This window comes from Cryptomeria japonica, chromosome 3, assembly GCF_030272615.1.
Source record: "Cryptomeria japonica chromosome 3, Sugi_1.0, whole genome shotgun sequence".
NCBI lineage: Eukaryota > Viridiplantae > Streptophyta > Pinopsida > Cupressales > Cupressaceae > Cryptomeria > Cryptomeria japonica.
The window spans coordinates 40129003-40148151 of NC_081407.1; the positions used below are offsets into that span (position 1 = coordinate 40129003).

The window sequence follows — 19149 nt, forward strand, 5'->3', positions numbered from 1 at the left end:
CCTACAAAAACGACAAAGAGACAACCCCTTCCGAAAGGAAACCTACACTACGGCAAAGCAAACTAAACTAAAGCGAAAAACAGGGAAATCTAAACTAAAAACAAAAAACAAACTATTCTAAAATAGAAAAGAAAGGCCTAAACTAACTATGTACAAGAGAGATTGACTGTACAAAATGCAGACTATATGCATGCGTTCTCGACCCAGGATGATTCCTTAATACGTGCAGCAATAACAGGACAGTGGGAATAGTCCTAAGTTTGGCTGACTTGTCTTTGTATTCTAAAAAGAAAATTTTCAGTTGGCCATTCTTGGGTTTAACCAGGACATCAGGTAGTATTATCAGTTGGGGAAGTTCATTAGGTCCATGGTTAATCCATTTACAAGTTGCTTTCCTGAAATATTCAAAATCAAACTGAAAATTTTCAGAATTAACAGCAGAAAGGAAAGAAACAACCTAGTGTGTTTCTGAGTCGTGCGGGGTGGCGTGCAGTGGGAGAGCTTCAGCAACTTCAGGAGGTCGCAACTGGTTGTGCAGCATCCCGCTTCCGTCCAATGTGTGTAAATCAGCATCAGATTCTACATTAGGTTGCACAGGTTGAAAAGCAGTCTCGAATTCGAACTCAAGGAAGTGGAATGCATCATCCACTTGTGCATCTTCAGATTGCATGAACCATGCAGCTTTATGTGATTCTGTCAGCATATTTTCAAACAACAGGGGCTCTTCAATAGCTTGGTCCTTGAAAACGTCCTTGACGAGCTCCTGGATTGTATCCTCTATTGGTGGGGTTGTTGCAAACTGCTCTTCAGCTTGGGGCTGATCTATAGGGTGCACTTGATTGTCATCTTCAGCTCTGTCCTCCTTAAGTGCACGGACAACACAGTCAATTGTTGTCATAATCTGATTGACTGGTTCATATTTCTCAACACTTAGCAACACCATCTTAACATCATCGGAGAGTGTGGTGTTGCATTGATCTTGAGATCTTTTGTATTCGTCTCCAGGAAGGTAGGCACTCCACACTTTGTTGGTGATACAATCCTCTGGTGATTCTGACAATCCGCACTAGGCTTTGACCTGACTGACTGCCTCTAGACATAGTAAGCAAGTGAATTCCGAATGAGGGGTGTGATGAATTCTGCACCACCAAGGTGACAACACGCTCTCCAAGCATAATTCTTCATTGAGACCAAACTAGTTCTCAATCCGGTCCTTAAATCGTGCAAACTCATCAATGCTTGACGGAGGACTAGGAATATCCGGCTGTATCAACTCCTCTGGTTTGGGGATATTCCAAAAAAAATGTCCCTGCAATGCAAGCTCAACCCTTGACAGAAATGTTAAACAATTCAATTCTTCATGCTCTGTTATGTTGTGGATTCTGCAGTGACCTGCAAATGCAAATTCAGGCAGCTGCTTGGGATATAGATGCACACTCAACCTTTGCTGGATTTGGGAAATGTCGGTCTGCGGATAGTCTATATGAAGCGGCTGATCCGACATATTGACTAAAAAATTCTTTTTTGGTATTTTCATATTTTCTATTTTTTTTGGTTTTTCTAGTTTAACAGGGATCTAGCATATCCCAAATATAACATTAAAAAGGTATAATAGACTCAAATTGCTGCAAGGAACCTAACAGGGGCCCTCCTTCTAGCGCCAATTCTGTTGACGTGGAGGGTAAAAAAAAGGCTATAAGGTCGCTCCTCGCAAGTGTATTTATTCCCCTCAACAAGAACATTATGACTTCCAAGTTCTATCGTGATTAGCTACGTAGTTTGTCTAAACTTCATAAGCATTCTGGATAGAACCTCGCTGTCAGTCAGACGTCTATAGCCCCAACGAGGTTATCGTTGTAATCTCACGAATATTGCTTCATTGCTAGTCGGGCGTCCATAGCCCCAATGGAGTTACTCGCATGTTCCCATAGCCAATTTTGATATTTCATTTCATTCTACTTTTCTTTTCCTTTTGATTTTTCTTTTCTTTCATCTCATCTTTTCTCTTTGATATTGCTTTCTTTTTGTTCTGTCAATTCCTTTGGCTCGTAAGCAATGAAGCTCACTTGGGTTTGACGATTACAGTGGCGCTGAAGCTAGACTTTGGATTTTTCACTAATTACGGCTTCGCTTGAAAAACCATAATGACTCGGAGTTTATTTTAGTGTGTAAAGATATAGCAATAAAAAGATGTCGGTATCAGGACATAGAAAGTGATTCGCTTCCAAGTCAAGTACAAGTCCTAACCAAATGATAAAGTCGAAGAGGAATGACCTCGGATTCAAAGCATTTCATGAATAGATACCTAAGAAATGAACCAAACATAAGATCCAAAATTTTACTAGTGTGTGAGTAAACAACACAAACACCTTTCTTACAAACGAAGGTTACCACTTAGGACACCTAAACTAAGCAAACGACCGACTCAAAAGCAAAACAAACCCAAAGCAAACTAAGCTAAAGCACACAAAGGCAAACCAAACAAAAGCAAACCAAAAGCAAAACAAACTAAAGAAAGCAAACAACTAAACTACCTGAGCCACCCAAGAATCATGAGTCAAATGACTCAAGGCAAATTAACAACAAGGCTCAAAGAGATCTCTAACTAAAACACACGAAAATAAATCCTACTCTAAAGCTATATACAAGACTCCTAGACTTGACACGACTCAAATAAGCAACATATGTACATGACTTTACATGATTTCTCAAGTTATGCAACAGGAGCGTGGCAAAGGTGATGGTTCGCAATCAAGCAAATTCATCCTTGAATACGGAAAAGCAAGCTCTCACCATGCATCTCTCATATTCAGGCAATTCCACACGCAAGATAATCAATTGAGGCAATTCATCGGGCCCGTGATCTATCCAGATACAACTTGTTTTCCCAAAAACCCCGTAATCAAAATCATAGCATTCAAGATTGAGAGCAGGGAAAGAGACAACCTGGTGTCGTTTGTGCTCGAATGGAAGTGTTTGCTTGTCATTCAGTGCATTGTCGGAAGCGAGATCATCAGCTGCTTCAGGAGGTCGCCATTGGTGATGTACCATTCCACGAGCATTCACAACATGTTGATCCTCACTTGCGAGCTCTTCTTGAAATAAACTTAGCGCCCCTTCGAATAACTCAGTTTTCTTTACTTTCATCATAGCATCTTGCTCATCTCTATGCATAAACCACGCATCTTCATGAAATTCCATAAGCATATCTTCAAAAATTAGGGATTTCTTGATAGATTGAGCTTCAAACATCTCCTCTAGTTGATCAAATACAATCTTTGGTGGCATTTCATCTTCAAGCATAATCTCGGGAGGCCAGAGTTGATGATGAATCTCATTACTCTCAATAACTTGTTTGTCTTGAAAAAAATTTGACAATGATTCCATTTGTATTTCTTCCATGAGATCTTTCAACGCCCCCTCAAATAGTATGATGGTAATGACGTCTTTGAGCGCCCCCTCAAATTGTTCTTCATACTTGGGCTCACTCATGATAATTCGTAGCTCTTCATTCAATATGTCAACTTGATTGTCCTATTCAAGAGTGCTATTTGAAACTTCTTGCATTTCATTCTCAAGGATCTCCTTTTGTAGCATGAATGAAAATTCTTTAAGGAATTCCTCTTCTTCTTGCTTGATTGTTTTTTCAACACTTTGATCATGGCTTTCCACTACATGAGCATTCTCAATTGTCTCTTCAACTTTCGTTTCATGACATTCTCCTTCAAGTGCAAGGTATGGTGAGCTATTCAGTGCAATACGTTGATCATCAGGTGAACTTGTGGCATCAACGTGAAACTGCCTCTCTCCATTGTCTAGTGATGTAGCAATGTCTTGTTCATATGTTCTTCTGAATTCAATTGCAAGGTGTGCACTCCAAGATCTATTCGCAATACACTCTTCCTTGGATAAGGTTGGCAATCCAAACTGGTATCTGACTTGGTTGATAGCCATCTCACACAATGAACAAGTAAATTAGGAGTGGGGTGCATTATGAATCCTGCACCACAATGGTAGCAATATGCCTTGTAAACGCATTTCACCATTCAAAACAAGCTGATTTTCAATCATCCATAAGAAGCTTGAAGAGGATCCTTTTTCTCGGGTACACTGAAATTGCCATCTTCAGCATCTGGCCTAGAAACATCCCAAAAGAAAATCTTTCCTTGTACTGCTGATTCCAACCTTGACAGGAATTTCAAGCAATGCATCTCATCATGCTCATCCGCCTCGTGGATTCTACATTGCCCTGGTCTTGCAAACTCGGACAAGCAGTGGGTAAAGCTGTATATTCAATCTCCACCAAAGTTGAGGAATATCAACTTGTTGCTCATCATGAAACTGTTGTTGCCCCATCGAGAAATCTTTCTTTTTTTTATTTTCTGATTTTTTGGATTTTTTGTTTTTTACTTTTTTTTGGATTTTTTGGAATAAAGATAGATCTTGCAAATCTCAAATTTAGCTTTGAAAGCTCAACTGGTTCCAGTTGCGCGAATTGCTTCCTTTCTTCTCAAGTCTACCAAAGGGTGACTTCCAGCATCAACTGCTTCACTCATGTATCCACAATCATACCTTCCTTGTACTTCAATTCTGTCGGGCGTTGAGCGTGACTCTCCACTGATCTTCCTTGGATTCACCTATTTCAAGAGTTCCCATTCACTGTCGTGCCCTCCTAATTCTGTTGAGTGTGGGAGAAGAATGAAAAAGTCCTTAAAATTACTCCCTCAACATGAATTGATGAAATTTGGATATCAGTTGTTCAGGCGATCCCCTCCCTCTAGCGCCAATTATGTTGATGTGTTTTTTAGGAACATGCAAACACAGAATAAAATACCAAAATGTATCTTATCCTCTCTTGAACAAAATCTCTCGAATGCTAAAGATTAGCTTAAGGATCACTCGCGAAGACTCCAAGGTTCATGAATGTAGGGTCACTACTTGTGGATAAGCTCATTGGTTTGATGTGATTATGCTGGAATCACAAGGGGACTTACATTAGAATACCTAAATGCTTGATTTGTTGGAATTTGATCATCTGATGTTGCAATGTTGATGCTTTTCGGTCCTAAACTAACTCATTTTTTTAAAAATGGCAGAAGGAAAGGGTTGAGAGAGTCTATTCTAAGGCCTAGAATGTATGAAGATGGATGAATAATTAGATGGAATCCTACTAAGCGAGGTCTCACCATCAAACTAAACAATTTGACACAAGCTCGGTGCAATCTTCTAAGGACATTTCAAAGATATTCAGATTATTATCATCAAACATTGATCACCATTCAAGTTAATGCATAAGCAATGGATGTATAACAATTCAAAGTTAAGCTCATATCATTCCAGTTGACCACACAAGGGGCACTTACAAGCAGCAAGAGGCTAGTGGTATGGATTAGGCGGATTCCGCACAAATGCATTGAACAAATGCTTCCATTCAATCTAATTTATTTATCATCTAACATGAGGATCCAACAAGAAACCATGCACATTGTAAAGAAACAACTCACTTTCACCATAACATCAATGAAAATAGAGTTCATTTACAACTTAGGCAACAATTTCTGCCTTCTCCTACTCTACTTTAACTTCTATTCTATTCTCTTTAGACTATCTATTGACTATTCTCCAACTATTAACCTTTACAAATGAAGAGTCTGGGTTTTTATAGAGAGCTCATTTACAAAGAACGGCCAAGTTTGATTTTCCATCAAAGGCCAAGATTTTACAATAAAAACCCTAATTAGGGTTTGTTACAACAAACTCTCCTTAGCCAATGAGGAAATTACATTCAGAAAGTGTGGACCAATAGATATCAGGGGTAGGTGCCTCAGAGTTCCTGCCATCACTGGTGAGTCTGGTACATTGCATCTAGACATGTTGATGTGGAACCCCTCTGATTGGTGAGTGGTGACTAGGATATATTGAGGTAAATGAATCCTTCCTTCATCCTCAATTGCTTGCCTTGGAGTGATTGTATAACTTCTCTTTCGCATTCCTTTGATCTCTTCATGTCTCCATGGTGTGGTGAAGGTTGAAATTCCTCTTGGGCGTGAAGTTTCTCCTCTTGTATGGTGGTGTAGGTCTTACAATCTTTCTCTTTTTCGCTTTGCAATCACCATCCTCTCCCATCTGCAAAACAAAACAAACATGATATCAAATACATAATATATAACTTTGATAGTTCTTCTTAGCTTGATATATCCCTTGATTTTATGTGTTTTGCATGTTTGATAAGAAGATCTAGAGGAATTCGCCTTCACGAAGGAGCACTTTGAAGTTGATTTTCACTCTTAGAGAGGAGCTCTTGAAGTCTACTCCACTCTTGATGTTCATTAAGTTGCCCTTGTCCTTTGAACTTGTTCTCCTCCATTTTCTCAAGTCATGATATTCGCTCTCAACCTCTAACTCATGAAGTGTATTTTGTGTAAAATTCGCTCCAATTTGTCAACTTATGAAGTTCATTCTAACTTCTAACTCATGAAGTGCAATCATGCTTCTCAATACACTTGAATTCGCTTTGACTGACTTTTGGGATGACTCTGTTGTAGATATTTGTTCTTTGAGATGAAATTTGTTGATCAATACACTTGAACCTACAACTTGAACGGATGAATTCACTCTGCTAATGACTAAATTCGCTGCTCTGCTCTTAATATTCAAGATGAAAAAGTTTGCTCCAAAATGTCTAAGCATGAAGTTCGCTCAAAATCCCTCAAACATGAAATTCGCTTCAATTTGTCAACTCATGAAGTTAACATTCACCTATGTAGGCTCGAGCATGAAATTTGTTTTGATTACCTTGCAACTTCATGAAGTCATGAAATTCGCCTCAAATATGCAACTCATGAAGTTCGCTTCACTTTGCCAAGTCATGAAGTTTCTACCTTTAATTATGAACTTCGCTTCAATTCATCAACTCATGAAGTTCGTTTGAAATCATCAACTCATGAAGTCGCTTTGAATCATCAAGTCATGAAGTTCATTTCTAATTGAATGTATTCAAGGCAAGTGTTCATCCTTCGTTTCAATTTTTGCTCATGTATGCTCGCTTATGTGTGCTCATTGATCAATTTCGCTACAAAAAGCTCAGTCATGAAGTTCGCTTCAAAAGTGCAACTCATGAAGTTGATTCTTGATCTCTCCAACATGATGTGAATGCTCACAAATTTCTTTCATTCTTCCATCTTCAACATGAAGAATTTCGCTCCAAATCCTTCAAGCATGAAGTTTACCCTTGTAGAAAATTCACTCCAAACCTTGAAGTCGTGAAGTTCATGAAGTTCGCTCCAAACCTTGAAGTCATGAAGTTGTTTCATGTGTGAATTTCGCTCCAAATCTCTTGAACCTAAAGTTCGCTTGTAACTTGCAATCCATGAAGTTCATGTTCTCTAATTCACTTCATTTATTTATACCCTACTTCACTCATGAAGGCTTGAAGATGTAAATCGCCCCAACTTGTGAGATCATGAAGTTTGCTCCAAACTACAAACTCATGAAGTTCGCTCCAAAACACTAATTCATGAAGTTCACTCCAAAACACAAAGTCATGAAGTTGGCTTGGCATTGAATCCATTCAAGGCGATCATCCTTCATTTCTCATTCAACTTCGCTCCCTTAGGCTTGCTTGTGTATGCTCATAGTTGAAATTCGCTCCTAGGATGCAAGTCATGAAGTTCAAACTTCGCTCCAATAAGGCAGTTCATGAAGTTCGCTTGAGAAGTGCAACTCATGAAGTTAGAATTTCGTTTCAATTACTCAAGTCATGAAGTATATTTCGCTCCTCTTGCTCAAGTCATGAAGTATACATTTTGCTCCAACTTAGCAATTCATGAAGTAGAGAATTTCACTTCAAAACTCTAACTCGTGAAGTTCTCTCTTGAGTGTTTGATCATGAAATAGGCACTTGTTAAATTTCCTTCACTCTTCCACTTTCAACATGAAGAATTTCGCTCCAAAAGTCTAACTCATGAAGTTCGCTCCAAAGTAGCAACTCCTGAAGTATGAATTTCGCTCCAAAGTAGTAACTCATGAAGTTCATTCGTGAATACTTGAACATGAAGTAAGTGTTTTCTAAATTTCTTTCATCTCTTGATCTTCATCTTGCTCAGGAAGCATTGAAGGTGAAATTCACTCTAGTCTCCTCCTTCATGAAGTTCGCTCCAAACCTCTCACACCTGGAGTTCGCTCCAAATCTCTCACACCTAAAGTTCGCTCCAAATCTCTCACACCTGAAGTTTGCTTCAAACTATGAAGTCATGAAGTTAAAACATAACGAAGACTTAGAGATGAGGCAGATTACTAATGAGCTAATGATCACTTCATTAAATTCATACTATCACCAATTCTCCAACGAAAGACTCAAGGAAAACTCACTCATCTATCACTCAACATGAAGTGGGCAACTTCAATGAACTCCTTAACAAGACTCCTAACTAATTGACATGACATGCAAACCTTATAAATTCACTCACTTAACTTCACATTTCACATAAGGCTATTCACCTGACTCTTGGCCATTTTAAGCGCCTATACCTCTCTAATGCAAAGGCTAATAGAAAACACACAACTACCAACTAAGCTAAGACGACCAACCCAGAAAGCGAAAAAGTGGGGGTCCCCATTTGCAATGGGGCGATGTGTGAATACCTCACAACAGGACTGTTGTTTTGATCCTACGCTTTGCATTTTCTCTTCTCAACATCGATCACAATCAAGTCTCCAATTTGCGCTTCAGGTTGTCATCAACTTGTAAACAATCAATTTCGACTCGAATTAATCACTTTGAAAAATCAAACAAATTAATTTAACAAATATTAAATTTTTAGGCGATGTCAGGTTTTGATTCAGCAAATAAGAGGAAAAAAATAAAAATATTCACTTTTAAGTAATTTAAATCCCTCTTTTCTTTATAACGTGGCCAATTCAGTGTAAGGGGAAAACTCGTCCTTTAGGCACAAATGAGAAAATTATTTTAAAACACTCCATTATTTGCCTAGGCGAAATTCGGCGTTATAAGGTGAAATGTGCGATTTCACTTAGTCAATCTCTAAACTTTTAAAACACTAGCTTTAGTAAAATTCGGGCATTTTAGTAAATATGAGCAAACTTTGTTTAAACGACCCCTTTCATTTGCAACTTGACAGGAGCGACTTGCATTGCTCATCCTTAGGAGTGATTTCCTCTGCTGCTGAATAGGAGTGAACTTTTGATGCATTTCCTTTGCCTTAAAAAAGGAGCGAATTTACATTGGTCATGCATAAGAGCAAACATTTGAAGTCACTTCCATTGCCCCTTGAAAGGAGCAAACTTCCATTGCTCTCTCATAGGAGCGAATTTCCTAATTTGCTGACCTTGCTCATTGGCATGACATAAACAAGTGAAGGGGATCGAATTAATGAAGAACTTGATCAAAACTGTAGGAGATAGCAATTTGAAGCGAATTTCCTTTTCTCTCACAATGGAGCGAACTTCCATTGCTCATGCATTGAAGCGAATTTCCTCTGCCTAAGCATAGAAGCGACTTCCTTTTCTCATGGAGAGGAAAAAACTTTCTAGTGTGCTCATTAAGTTATCCAAATTCTTCCTTGTGATTAAGCCAAACAAGCAATATGAACAAGTATTGGACGCGAGATTCAAATTTAAAAGGAAAATGTTTAAATATCAATCAAGTCGGCCCTATAGGAGATAATGTTTTTTATGCAATACCTCATAAAGTCGGCCTAGTAGTTGAAAGGACACACCTATTCCTTAAAAGCCTATAAATGCCAATTCAAGATTAGTCATTTGATCATCATTTTAAAGCGAATTTCTTCTCTAAGAAGAGCAGAGCAGCAAACTTAATCAGACAAAATCAGAGCTATAAGGAATAAAAGATGGATGAAATTAAGTGTATACCATGCGTGTTTGATACCTACTTGTTTGTTTCGCAGGTGGTAAAGGAAGAGGTCAAGGTCCAAGATACAAGGAAAATCAGAATCCTACCACATGAAAGTCTGCTATAAAGTGTATCAACAATCATCACAACTTCAAAGCGGAACATGGAAATAGATGTCTTCAAGAGAAGGATTTCATCGGCAAGCACAAGGGTATCAAGGAAAGTGACTACACAAGAAGGATTTTGAGGTATTCAAGAACTCTCACTGCATCATAATGACATGAAGAGGTCAAAACCTTGAAGTGTAATGGAGAGGTCATACAACTATCTCAAGGCAAAATAAACAAGCAAAGAGGGAGGATTGACTCGATCATGATGATGCTTCCCATCATCACCACATTGAGCGAGCTTGAGATGTTGAGTATCAAGAGATATTGCGCAACATTCCTTCATGATGATCTATTAAGTCTACATGCGAACTGAGGTGTCATGCTAGTCATCATTCCACCAATCGGAGGGTTGTACATCAGCATGTCCGAATTCAATGAGCCAAGCTCATCCATGGGGACACAAACTCCAATGTACCTACCCCCACTATCTATTGGCCAAATATTCAAAAGAGGACATGTGTCCAAATATTGTAATTATTTCATTGGCTAGAATAGAGTTTGTTGTAACAAACACTAATTATGGTTTCATTGTAAGATCTTGGCCATTGATATGGATTCAATCCAGGCCATTCATTGTAAAGAGAGCATTATAAAAGGCTCACTCTCCTCATTTGTACAGGTTAATAGTGAATAGTTAATAGCAGCCTGATAGTTTAGAAATAGTTAATAGTTCAGCCATAGTGAATAGTTGATAGATAGCCAACAGTTAGAATAGATTAGGAGAAGAAGAAATTGTTGCTAAGGCTTGTAAATGGATATACTCTTTTCGTTCTAGATATGGTGAAATGTGCTATTTCAACAAGCTAAATGTCTCTACTTCTCAACTCATTTGCTTTCATGTTGATTAGATGAATGAAAGGAATTGTGAATGATTAATAATGAAGTTCATATATCCGTACCACTAGCAATTTGCTGATTGTAAGTTTGCCTTGTGTGGTCAATGCGAATTCTTAATGAGCTTAACTTCAATTGCTATTCACACTTTGATATGCATCGCCTTGATAGTATCTTTGATGTTGATAGCGATTTGAAAATCACATGCCTACCTTAGGAGATTGTACTAAGCTTTGTAGAGTTGTCCATTGATGGCAAAGCAAAGCTTAGTTGAATTTCATCGAATCATTCATTGTCTCTTGCATTCTTAGGAGTAGTGCAGTCTTCCTAAACCCATCTCTTTTGCCCTTTTTTTAATTCTCCAAGCAAGAAGATAGAATCTAGGTTCCAGCAACATCCAAACGTTCAGCATTCAAGTATTCGATGTAAGGCCCCTTGAAGAAACAGCAATCACAATGACTAACTGCGCTTATCCACAAGTCGAGACCCGACAATAGGAACCTTGGAGTCTTCCAATTGATCACATAGTTTAGCACTTGGGAAGATTTTGTTCAAGAGAGGATAAGATACCTTGGTATTTTATTCTGTGTTTGATTGTGCATAAAAACACATCAACAGGTAGAATACTTGGTATTTTATTCTGTGTTGCATGAGGTCATAAAAAACACATCAACAAGACCCACCTTACCTTGCCCTTTATTGTCTGGGTTGTGTTCGGCATTGAAAATCAGGACATGGAAGTAATCATATGTTGCTGCTATTACTGATTGTGACATCCACAATGTATGCTGAAAGTAGGATGAGAGAACTGAATATTTTTCTTCTTTATTCCTTTGGTGCACCGCTTGCTTATTGGCTGCATTTACTGGTGCTCACATGACTGGAAAGTATCATTGCCAGGTGACAGTGAGAATATTTCTGAATGTGAATATCAAATCTCCAAAACTGGCACTGCTTTCCTTTGGCTATTAACTGTCCTGTCTGCTGCTGTCAGACTATTAATACGGCAGAAGTGTTACTCTTTGCTGGCCACTGGTATGCAAGTTTTCTCCGGCATGCTGGTGTGGTGATGTGGGACAGCTGTGACAGCTTGTCCACTCATTGAAAATTCAGGACTTCTTTCAAAAGCATTACTTCCCGACCTGGGTGCAGCAAGCTATTCTGGGACTATGACCTTATTGTCACATCTTCAATTTTGTTTTAAGACCAGAGATGTCTACAAAATATGTAAGGGAGAGGCTGTAAAATGGGGCAATGGGGGAGGGTAATATAGAGTGGAATATTGTCCTCCTGAGCTTTGTCTGAAAAATGAGAATACACACAGGTTGTAGTATTTTCCTGAGTAGGCTGGCGTATAAGCCTGGTACTATAAGATGGGTATGCTGATGTAGGAATATTCTCCTCCATGGTTATGTTGAAAGTTTGTTGATGTTTGTATGTGAGGTTAAGAGGACAATTGTTTGAAGGTCACTGTGTGTGGAATGTATTCTTGTGAGATAAGTGTTTGAGGTTAAGAGGAGAATTGTTTGAAGGTCACTATGGGTGGAATGTATTGTTGTGAGGCAAGTGTTTGCAGTTATTGTTTCGATAATGCAAATTGTCTAGTAGTTGTGAGTGATTTGTGCGAGCTGCTAATATTGGCTGCCCTTCATTGGGCGCCTGATCCTCGTCTGCATCATAATGGAAAGGCTCCATGCAATGGATAGAAACGAAAAAAAATTTAAAAAATACCAAAATTCCTAATCCCTAATCTCCCTTGGAATTCTTTCCATCTACTCAACATGCTACAACCTTAGTACAATCTAAAATGCATATTGCACTCCCTCCAATACACCTCTTGAAGAGTGTCAAACGGTATGATGCGGAAAAGTATGCTTTTGTAAAAAATATGGCAAGATAACACAATTCAGCATCTGTAAAATAGTTCCACATGACCTAGAAATGTCACAATGAGTTTTCAAATTTGACCTTCTCTGAGATTGTTGATGGCATTACTTTTTAAAAAAAAGATGGTATAAGAAGAGGTCAGCCTTGAAGGCAAAATAGTGAGGCTGGAGAAATCTACATATAATTCTAAAGATTTAAGGTATCTGGATTCTATACCCTGTAGTGCAAATATATTGGTGCTTGGGGTTGATAGAGGTTGGAGAAAGTTTGAAGCTCAAGTTATAGTTGAAGCTTCAAATCACAATGAATAGATTCTTTCAGATATACTCATAAGGCTCAGCAAGCTATGCAATCCAGTTGAACAAATTGTTGCATATGACATGTCGAAGGGTGGGAATGGCTGGAGATTGGCATTTCCCAATAGAAAGCAGTGGGAATTATGCAAAGAGATGCATGAAGAATGTTACAATCAGAATTCATGTGTTGCCTCGGTGAGACAAATTATGATATCAGGATGTGTGAGATAGAGGATTATGATTGCAACTCTGATTCATTTCACTTTGTGCGGAGCTTGTCTGATTGCTCTGTTGTATGGCAATAGGCTAGTTTTTGCAAGCCTACCATGTTTTTCATCTTTATTACAAGCAACATAATTTTTCCATCATGCATGATCATCTATCAGAGGCACATTACTAATTTTCCATTGTACAGTCTTAATATAGTCCAAAGTTTGTGGAGACATTTTTGGAGTCAAGTATACATTCAGATTTGGTAATTTTTTTGTATGGTTCAATAAAATTCATTCAATCATGTGGACACTGGCAAGTCTATTCGCCAGCCTATCACAGATTTCAAGCTGTTGGCACTAGAAGTTGCACACTCCGTGACTCTTTGTTTGATGGCTCTCCACCCATACTTTGTTGTAAAACATTCAGGTTTTTCTCATGCTGTTCAAGCTACACATATCAGCACTCAGTAAGTAGGACCTTTCACTTCTCATAAGTCACCAAAAATTTGGAAATTTTTCCTGATATTACATGATTTATTCTTTTGTTCTCTACCCCTCACCGAAGAATTTGACTTTTCTCTTGGGGAAGGGATAACGTAGTTAGTGTAGACTATCTTTGTTATGTTTTGTTAGTCATGGAACCAGACTATTTTGTTTATAGTTTGTCAATTTTGAGTTAGATGTTTCTGTTTAGTTGTTGCAATTCCCAACTGCTTCATTGTAACCAATAACTGTTGGCTTCCTTTATATTGAGTAATCCTAGATAGAAAAAGCATTTGATTTTGGTCTTGGATTCACCCAATCAACATGTATGTACACAAACTCTTTCTGAATAAGCCTTCTATTGTGCTCTCTTATTTTACTCTATCTAGTATGTTCTTATGCAAATAATAGCTTCACTAGAAAAGAGTAGCTTTAAATCCTTAAAATATCTCTAAATTTCATGGTTTTTTCAATTTGCCAAGTCCAAGTCTGAATCAGAAATTCACCAAGTTTCTGCAAAGTCTAAGTCTTGTACAAATGGTGCATATAAAGACGTTATACATTATAAACAAGTTAATTGTAAAAAATTGCATACAACTTCTAAACAATTATTTTACTTTCAACTAAGAGGATTTTTGTTCTTTTAAACAGCTGGCCCTAAAATAGTAAGTTGTTATGTCATGAAGCATGACATAATATTTTAATGGTAGAACTATGTTTGTTTACTTAAACCCTCATTAGGGTATTAATTAAAAGAAAAATCGTCAATATGGTTTAAAATTTTAATTTCTAAAAGAAATTTATTCATAGTTTAAAAAAATTTAACTACCTTAACCAAAAAGGTCCAGTCTACTTTTGCTCTATTTTTCTGTCTATAAGTGTAAAAGTGAGCCTATATATTATTACAACCACTTATTGGATAGCTTGGGAAAAACTCAGGAAATTGCACAGAAAATGTCACTGGGTATGATCACTTGGGATTGATCACAAGGTTTTCAAGTGTAATGCTACTGCAATTTAGATAATTTCCGAGAACAATTACAGAGCATGCCAACAACATGTGAAATACAATGTCTCAATTATTCTGTATGTATTTGTTTATTGCAATCTTGTGATAAATGCACAATAACCACTTACCAGGCCATGTCTCTTGCAGATCTAGCCTCAAATTCCATTTTAGGACTGTCTGGAGCCTTCCTTCCTGTGCTTCACCAATAATTCAGAAAGTGGATAAGAGATATTGGTCAAGTTTATTTTGACATATGAGCTGTGCAGTAAATAGTTAAAAGATAAATAAGTTCAAGAAAAAAGCCTCAGAAACAATACAGCAGACAAAACCCAATTCAACAAAAAATAAATAATATATCAACACTAACAGGAAAAGACTAAAATATAAGTACTCAAATTGGAAATTGGTCAAATCTCTTTGAAGCTTAATAGTTCACGATATTTTTAGAGAAAAAACTGTTTCAAAAATTATTGTTTTCAGGAGATTATGTAAGTGTCCAGACCATCCTTTTTATCCATAATGGAATTACTATGTCAGCCTGAAATTGTGATACAATTTCTATTGAAGTAATATTGTAATTTTTAGTTTATAGTGGTCAATTACGTCTTTGGGATGGACTTTAGGAATTCTTTATTCTTTTAGTAGCTGTTCTTATCCTTCTGATTTATTAATTGTCAATATTATCCTTCACAGATAAATCGTCTATCTCTTCTTTAAGGAGACTTTTGCTCCTTGTTTAATATTGAATATCTTGGTAATCATTTTGTGTACTGTATTTTTCATAATATGGTCAAAGCTTAGCTAGAGCCTCAAGACACCTGACAATTGATTGTCTCGGCAGTGACGGATCGAGGAATCGCTGGTGAAACATAGAACGTGCCAAAAGAGTGCCATACACTACAATATAGTACTGTACAGAATCGTACGAGGGCAAGTTGCAGGGTTTGCAAAACCGTGGATTTTAATCTCTGAAAATCATGTGCTTTTTCAGGAAAATTCACACCTCATCTCCTTAAACTCATGGACTTTTGTCTTTAAAAATTGAGGGTCATTTTGTGGAAAATCACAACTGTTCTTTTCTCGCAAAAATCATATTGTTTCTCTCTAAAACATTGTGCCTTTTTCCTAAGAATTTCATGGATTTTTTGGTCTAAAAAATTGCACCACTTTTTGAAGAAAAACTGAGGGTCTTTTTGTCAGAATCACAGCATTTTTTAACAAAAATCGCATCATTTTGTACATGATTTTAGTTGCACGACAAGGTTTTCTGGTTGCAACTGGAAGATTTTTGACACACTGAGGGTTTTTGGCACAAATCAAAAAAAAAATTGATGATTTTTAAATATAACTATGGCCATTTTTTGAAAATCATGGTGCCTAAAAGGTCAAAATAACAATGGAGATCTCAAAGGATAAGTTCCTGAAGCTACTGAAGTCTTGGACAGTGGACATCAACAAATCAGAAATCAAATATGTGAGGCATTGGCCATACAACAATATGGACAATATACCATTCATGAGAAGCTATCTAGAGTTCCAAAAAAGTTATAATAAGCACTCAGCTGACACCCTAGAGAAAGATCTTGGGTTCAAAGGAGGACCGACCTTTACTGTAAACCAAGGTGAAGACTTTATGGTTGAAGTTGTAAGATGAAATGATGAAATATATGAAATTGCTCCACCGATTGGGTGGAAAGACCTGGACCAGTACAGCAAGTGTATGAATTTCATATACTATTCTCTCTTTTCTTATTCAGATATGATTGAGTCACAAGTTTTTGGAATAGGTCTCTTTTCTATGGTGACCCTGTATGGTCAATCACTAGACTAAGAGAATGTAATTCAAATGTTGCAGTTACAAGTATAATATTATAGGACAGTCTCATATGATGACCCTTCATGGTCCAATAGTAGATTATAGGGTTATAAACAAAATTGTAAACATCTTTCATAATGTGATCAGTCTCAGGCAACCCTGTGTGGCACATGATATGACAGGATAAACTAATTATGATGTAATTTTTTGCCTTTTGGTATGCTACATATAATAACAAAAAACATTATGGCACCTAGAATTTTTGGCGCAATTTTCAAACCTGGTAGCAAAATTTTTTGATGGTTTTTCAATTTTTACGAACCTTTAACAGTCTTTTTTACAAAATCATGGTATCATTTTGCTAGCTAGGGTTTCATGGGATTCTTTCCGCAACAAAGGAATTTATTTATTTTCTGTAATTCTGAATTGCAGGAGAGATGGCTTCATTACCCAACATCATGTTGGAAGGCAGCCAGCACTTAACTAGCAAGAATCACAAAACCTGGAAACAACGCATGTTCATGATCTTCGAGAACAAATACCTCAATAAGATCATCCTTCATACTGATGACACTCAGCCAATGGTTGCAGATAAAGACCAAAATAAATTTGATGAGCGTAATTGAGAAGCTTCCGTGTTGATCAAGCTATCAGTTACAGATGAAATGCTTCTGGACGTTCAAATAGGAAAAACCTCTAATAAGGTTTGGAAGCACCTACAAGATCTACACAAGGTGTCAAATAAAGGCAAGGCCTTCTTTCTGAAAAATATACTTCTCTCAATCATGACGAATGAGAAGATGTCTTTGCAAGATCATTTGATGACGACCAAAGACATTCATGATGAATTGCTGCCAATAGGTTGAACGATGGAAGAAGAAGCTATGGTGGTCATAATGCTAAAAAGCTTGCCACAAGATACGAACATTTCATTGAATCGCTCATTATCACATCTACCAATGTTGACCTGAAGTTCAACGATTTGTGCAACAAACTCTTGTAGCAAGAAGGATGGAAAAAGCAATTTGGTAGTGTTAAATTAGTGATCAGATTTAGAATATAGCAGATATTAGACAATTCAAACAATAATACACAGCATGTACCCTGGAAAAACCTTCCAACTTGAAGGTGAAAAACCCAGCAACAAATAGTCTCAGATTATTTTTATCAAATATAAGTATATCTTTACAAGGATGCTTCACACCTTGAAGCGGAATGTATCAATTCACCATAGACTGCAATATGAAGATCCGAATCACTTTAGGATACACGGACTGTCAAAGTATAATCTAAGATCTTCAATCTGACTTGTATGCAAGATGCGATCTGCTGATGATGGAATATGATCTGCCGAAGGATAGAATCAGACTACTGAAGGATATAATCGAACTGCTGAAGGATGTTGTAATTAATTGCCAAGAGAGAAGATTTTACCTTCCTTTATACCTATCAAGGGTGACTCTTCTCCAAGAGTTGGCACCCTTCAAGAGGTCACGACCCAATGTAAGGGTGGCGGACTTTCAAGTCGGCCCTATAAATAATAATTATGGGCGGACTTTTTATTACATCATTTATATTAAACATAAACAAATCGCATATGCTCAGTTGTCATTTAATTATATCAAATAAATCGGTTCACATAAATGTCTAAGGCTGATAGACCAATTAGACATTTGGATTGACTATGTCGGCCTGAAGGAATCCAACCATAGCTACATTATCATTAGCACTGCCTCTTAGCTAGGGGGGAGTCCCTGATCTTTGAAAAGATATCCACCATGGCTACTCCCAGAGGGTGGGTCCATCATGGCTACTCCCATGAATGGAAATGCAAATGAACACAAGTTCTCATCACGGAATCACTCAACGTGATGTCATGATGTTCACCATGGCTACTCCCAGAGAGTGAATAAACAAAAGTGCTAAGTCATGGAGTCTCTCAACATGACATCCACCATGGCTACTCCCAGAGGGTGGAACAAGGGCTTTCACCTCAAACTTCTCTCTCACAGAGAAGAATGCATTAACAAGGGCTTGCACCTCAAACTTCTCTCAAAGAGAAGAATGCATTATAGTACATCTCGAGAAATCACTGATGCTGAGACTCCCTCTCAGCTAGGGCTTCATTCTCCACAACTCCAAGCTTGTCTCGAAAATGCACAAACTTCACTTTGGTGAGAATGTCGGTTGTTTGATCATCGGTGCTAATGTACCTTAACTTAATAGCATTCCTTTGCACCATGTCTCTAATATAGTGATATTGGATCTCTACATGCTTTGTTATGTCATGAAACACAGGATTGACAGAAAGTTTCACACAGCTTTGGTTACCACAATGAATGACTGTAGGCTTCAATGATTGTCCAAACAAACCTGCAAGGAGCTTCCGAAGCCGCACTACTTCGCGAGTTGCCACACATACTACAATGTATTCTCACTTTGCGGTGCTCAGTGCCATTGAAGACTCCTTCCTGCTACACCAAGAAATCATAGCAGATCCCAAACTGAAGCAACAACCAGAAGTGCTCTTTCGATCAATAACACTCCCTGCCCAATCAGAATCAGAATAGC

General features: G+C 37.7%; 1 protein-coding gene across 2 annotated transcripts in view; it reads right to left on the minus strand.

The window, feature by feature from the left end:
- LOC131033370 (protein SAWADEE HOMEODOMAIN HOMOLOG 2) overlaps nucleotides 1–19149 on the minus strand; it is a 95911-nt gene that overhangs the window by 43126 nt on the left and 33636 nt on the right. For both annotated transcript variants that reach the window (XM_057964594.2, XM_057964589.2), the window contains exon 8: nucleotides 14891–14954. In XM_057964594.2, the coding sequence (XP_057820577.1) occupies nucleotides 14891–14954 (64 nt within the window). The remainder of the gene's footprint in view (nucleotides 1–14890; nucleotides 14955–19149) is intronic.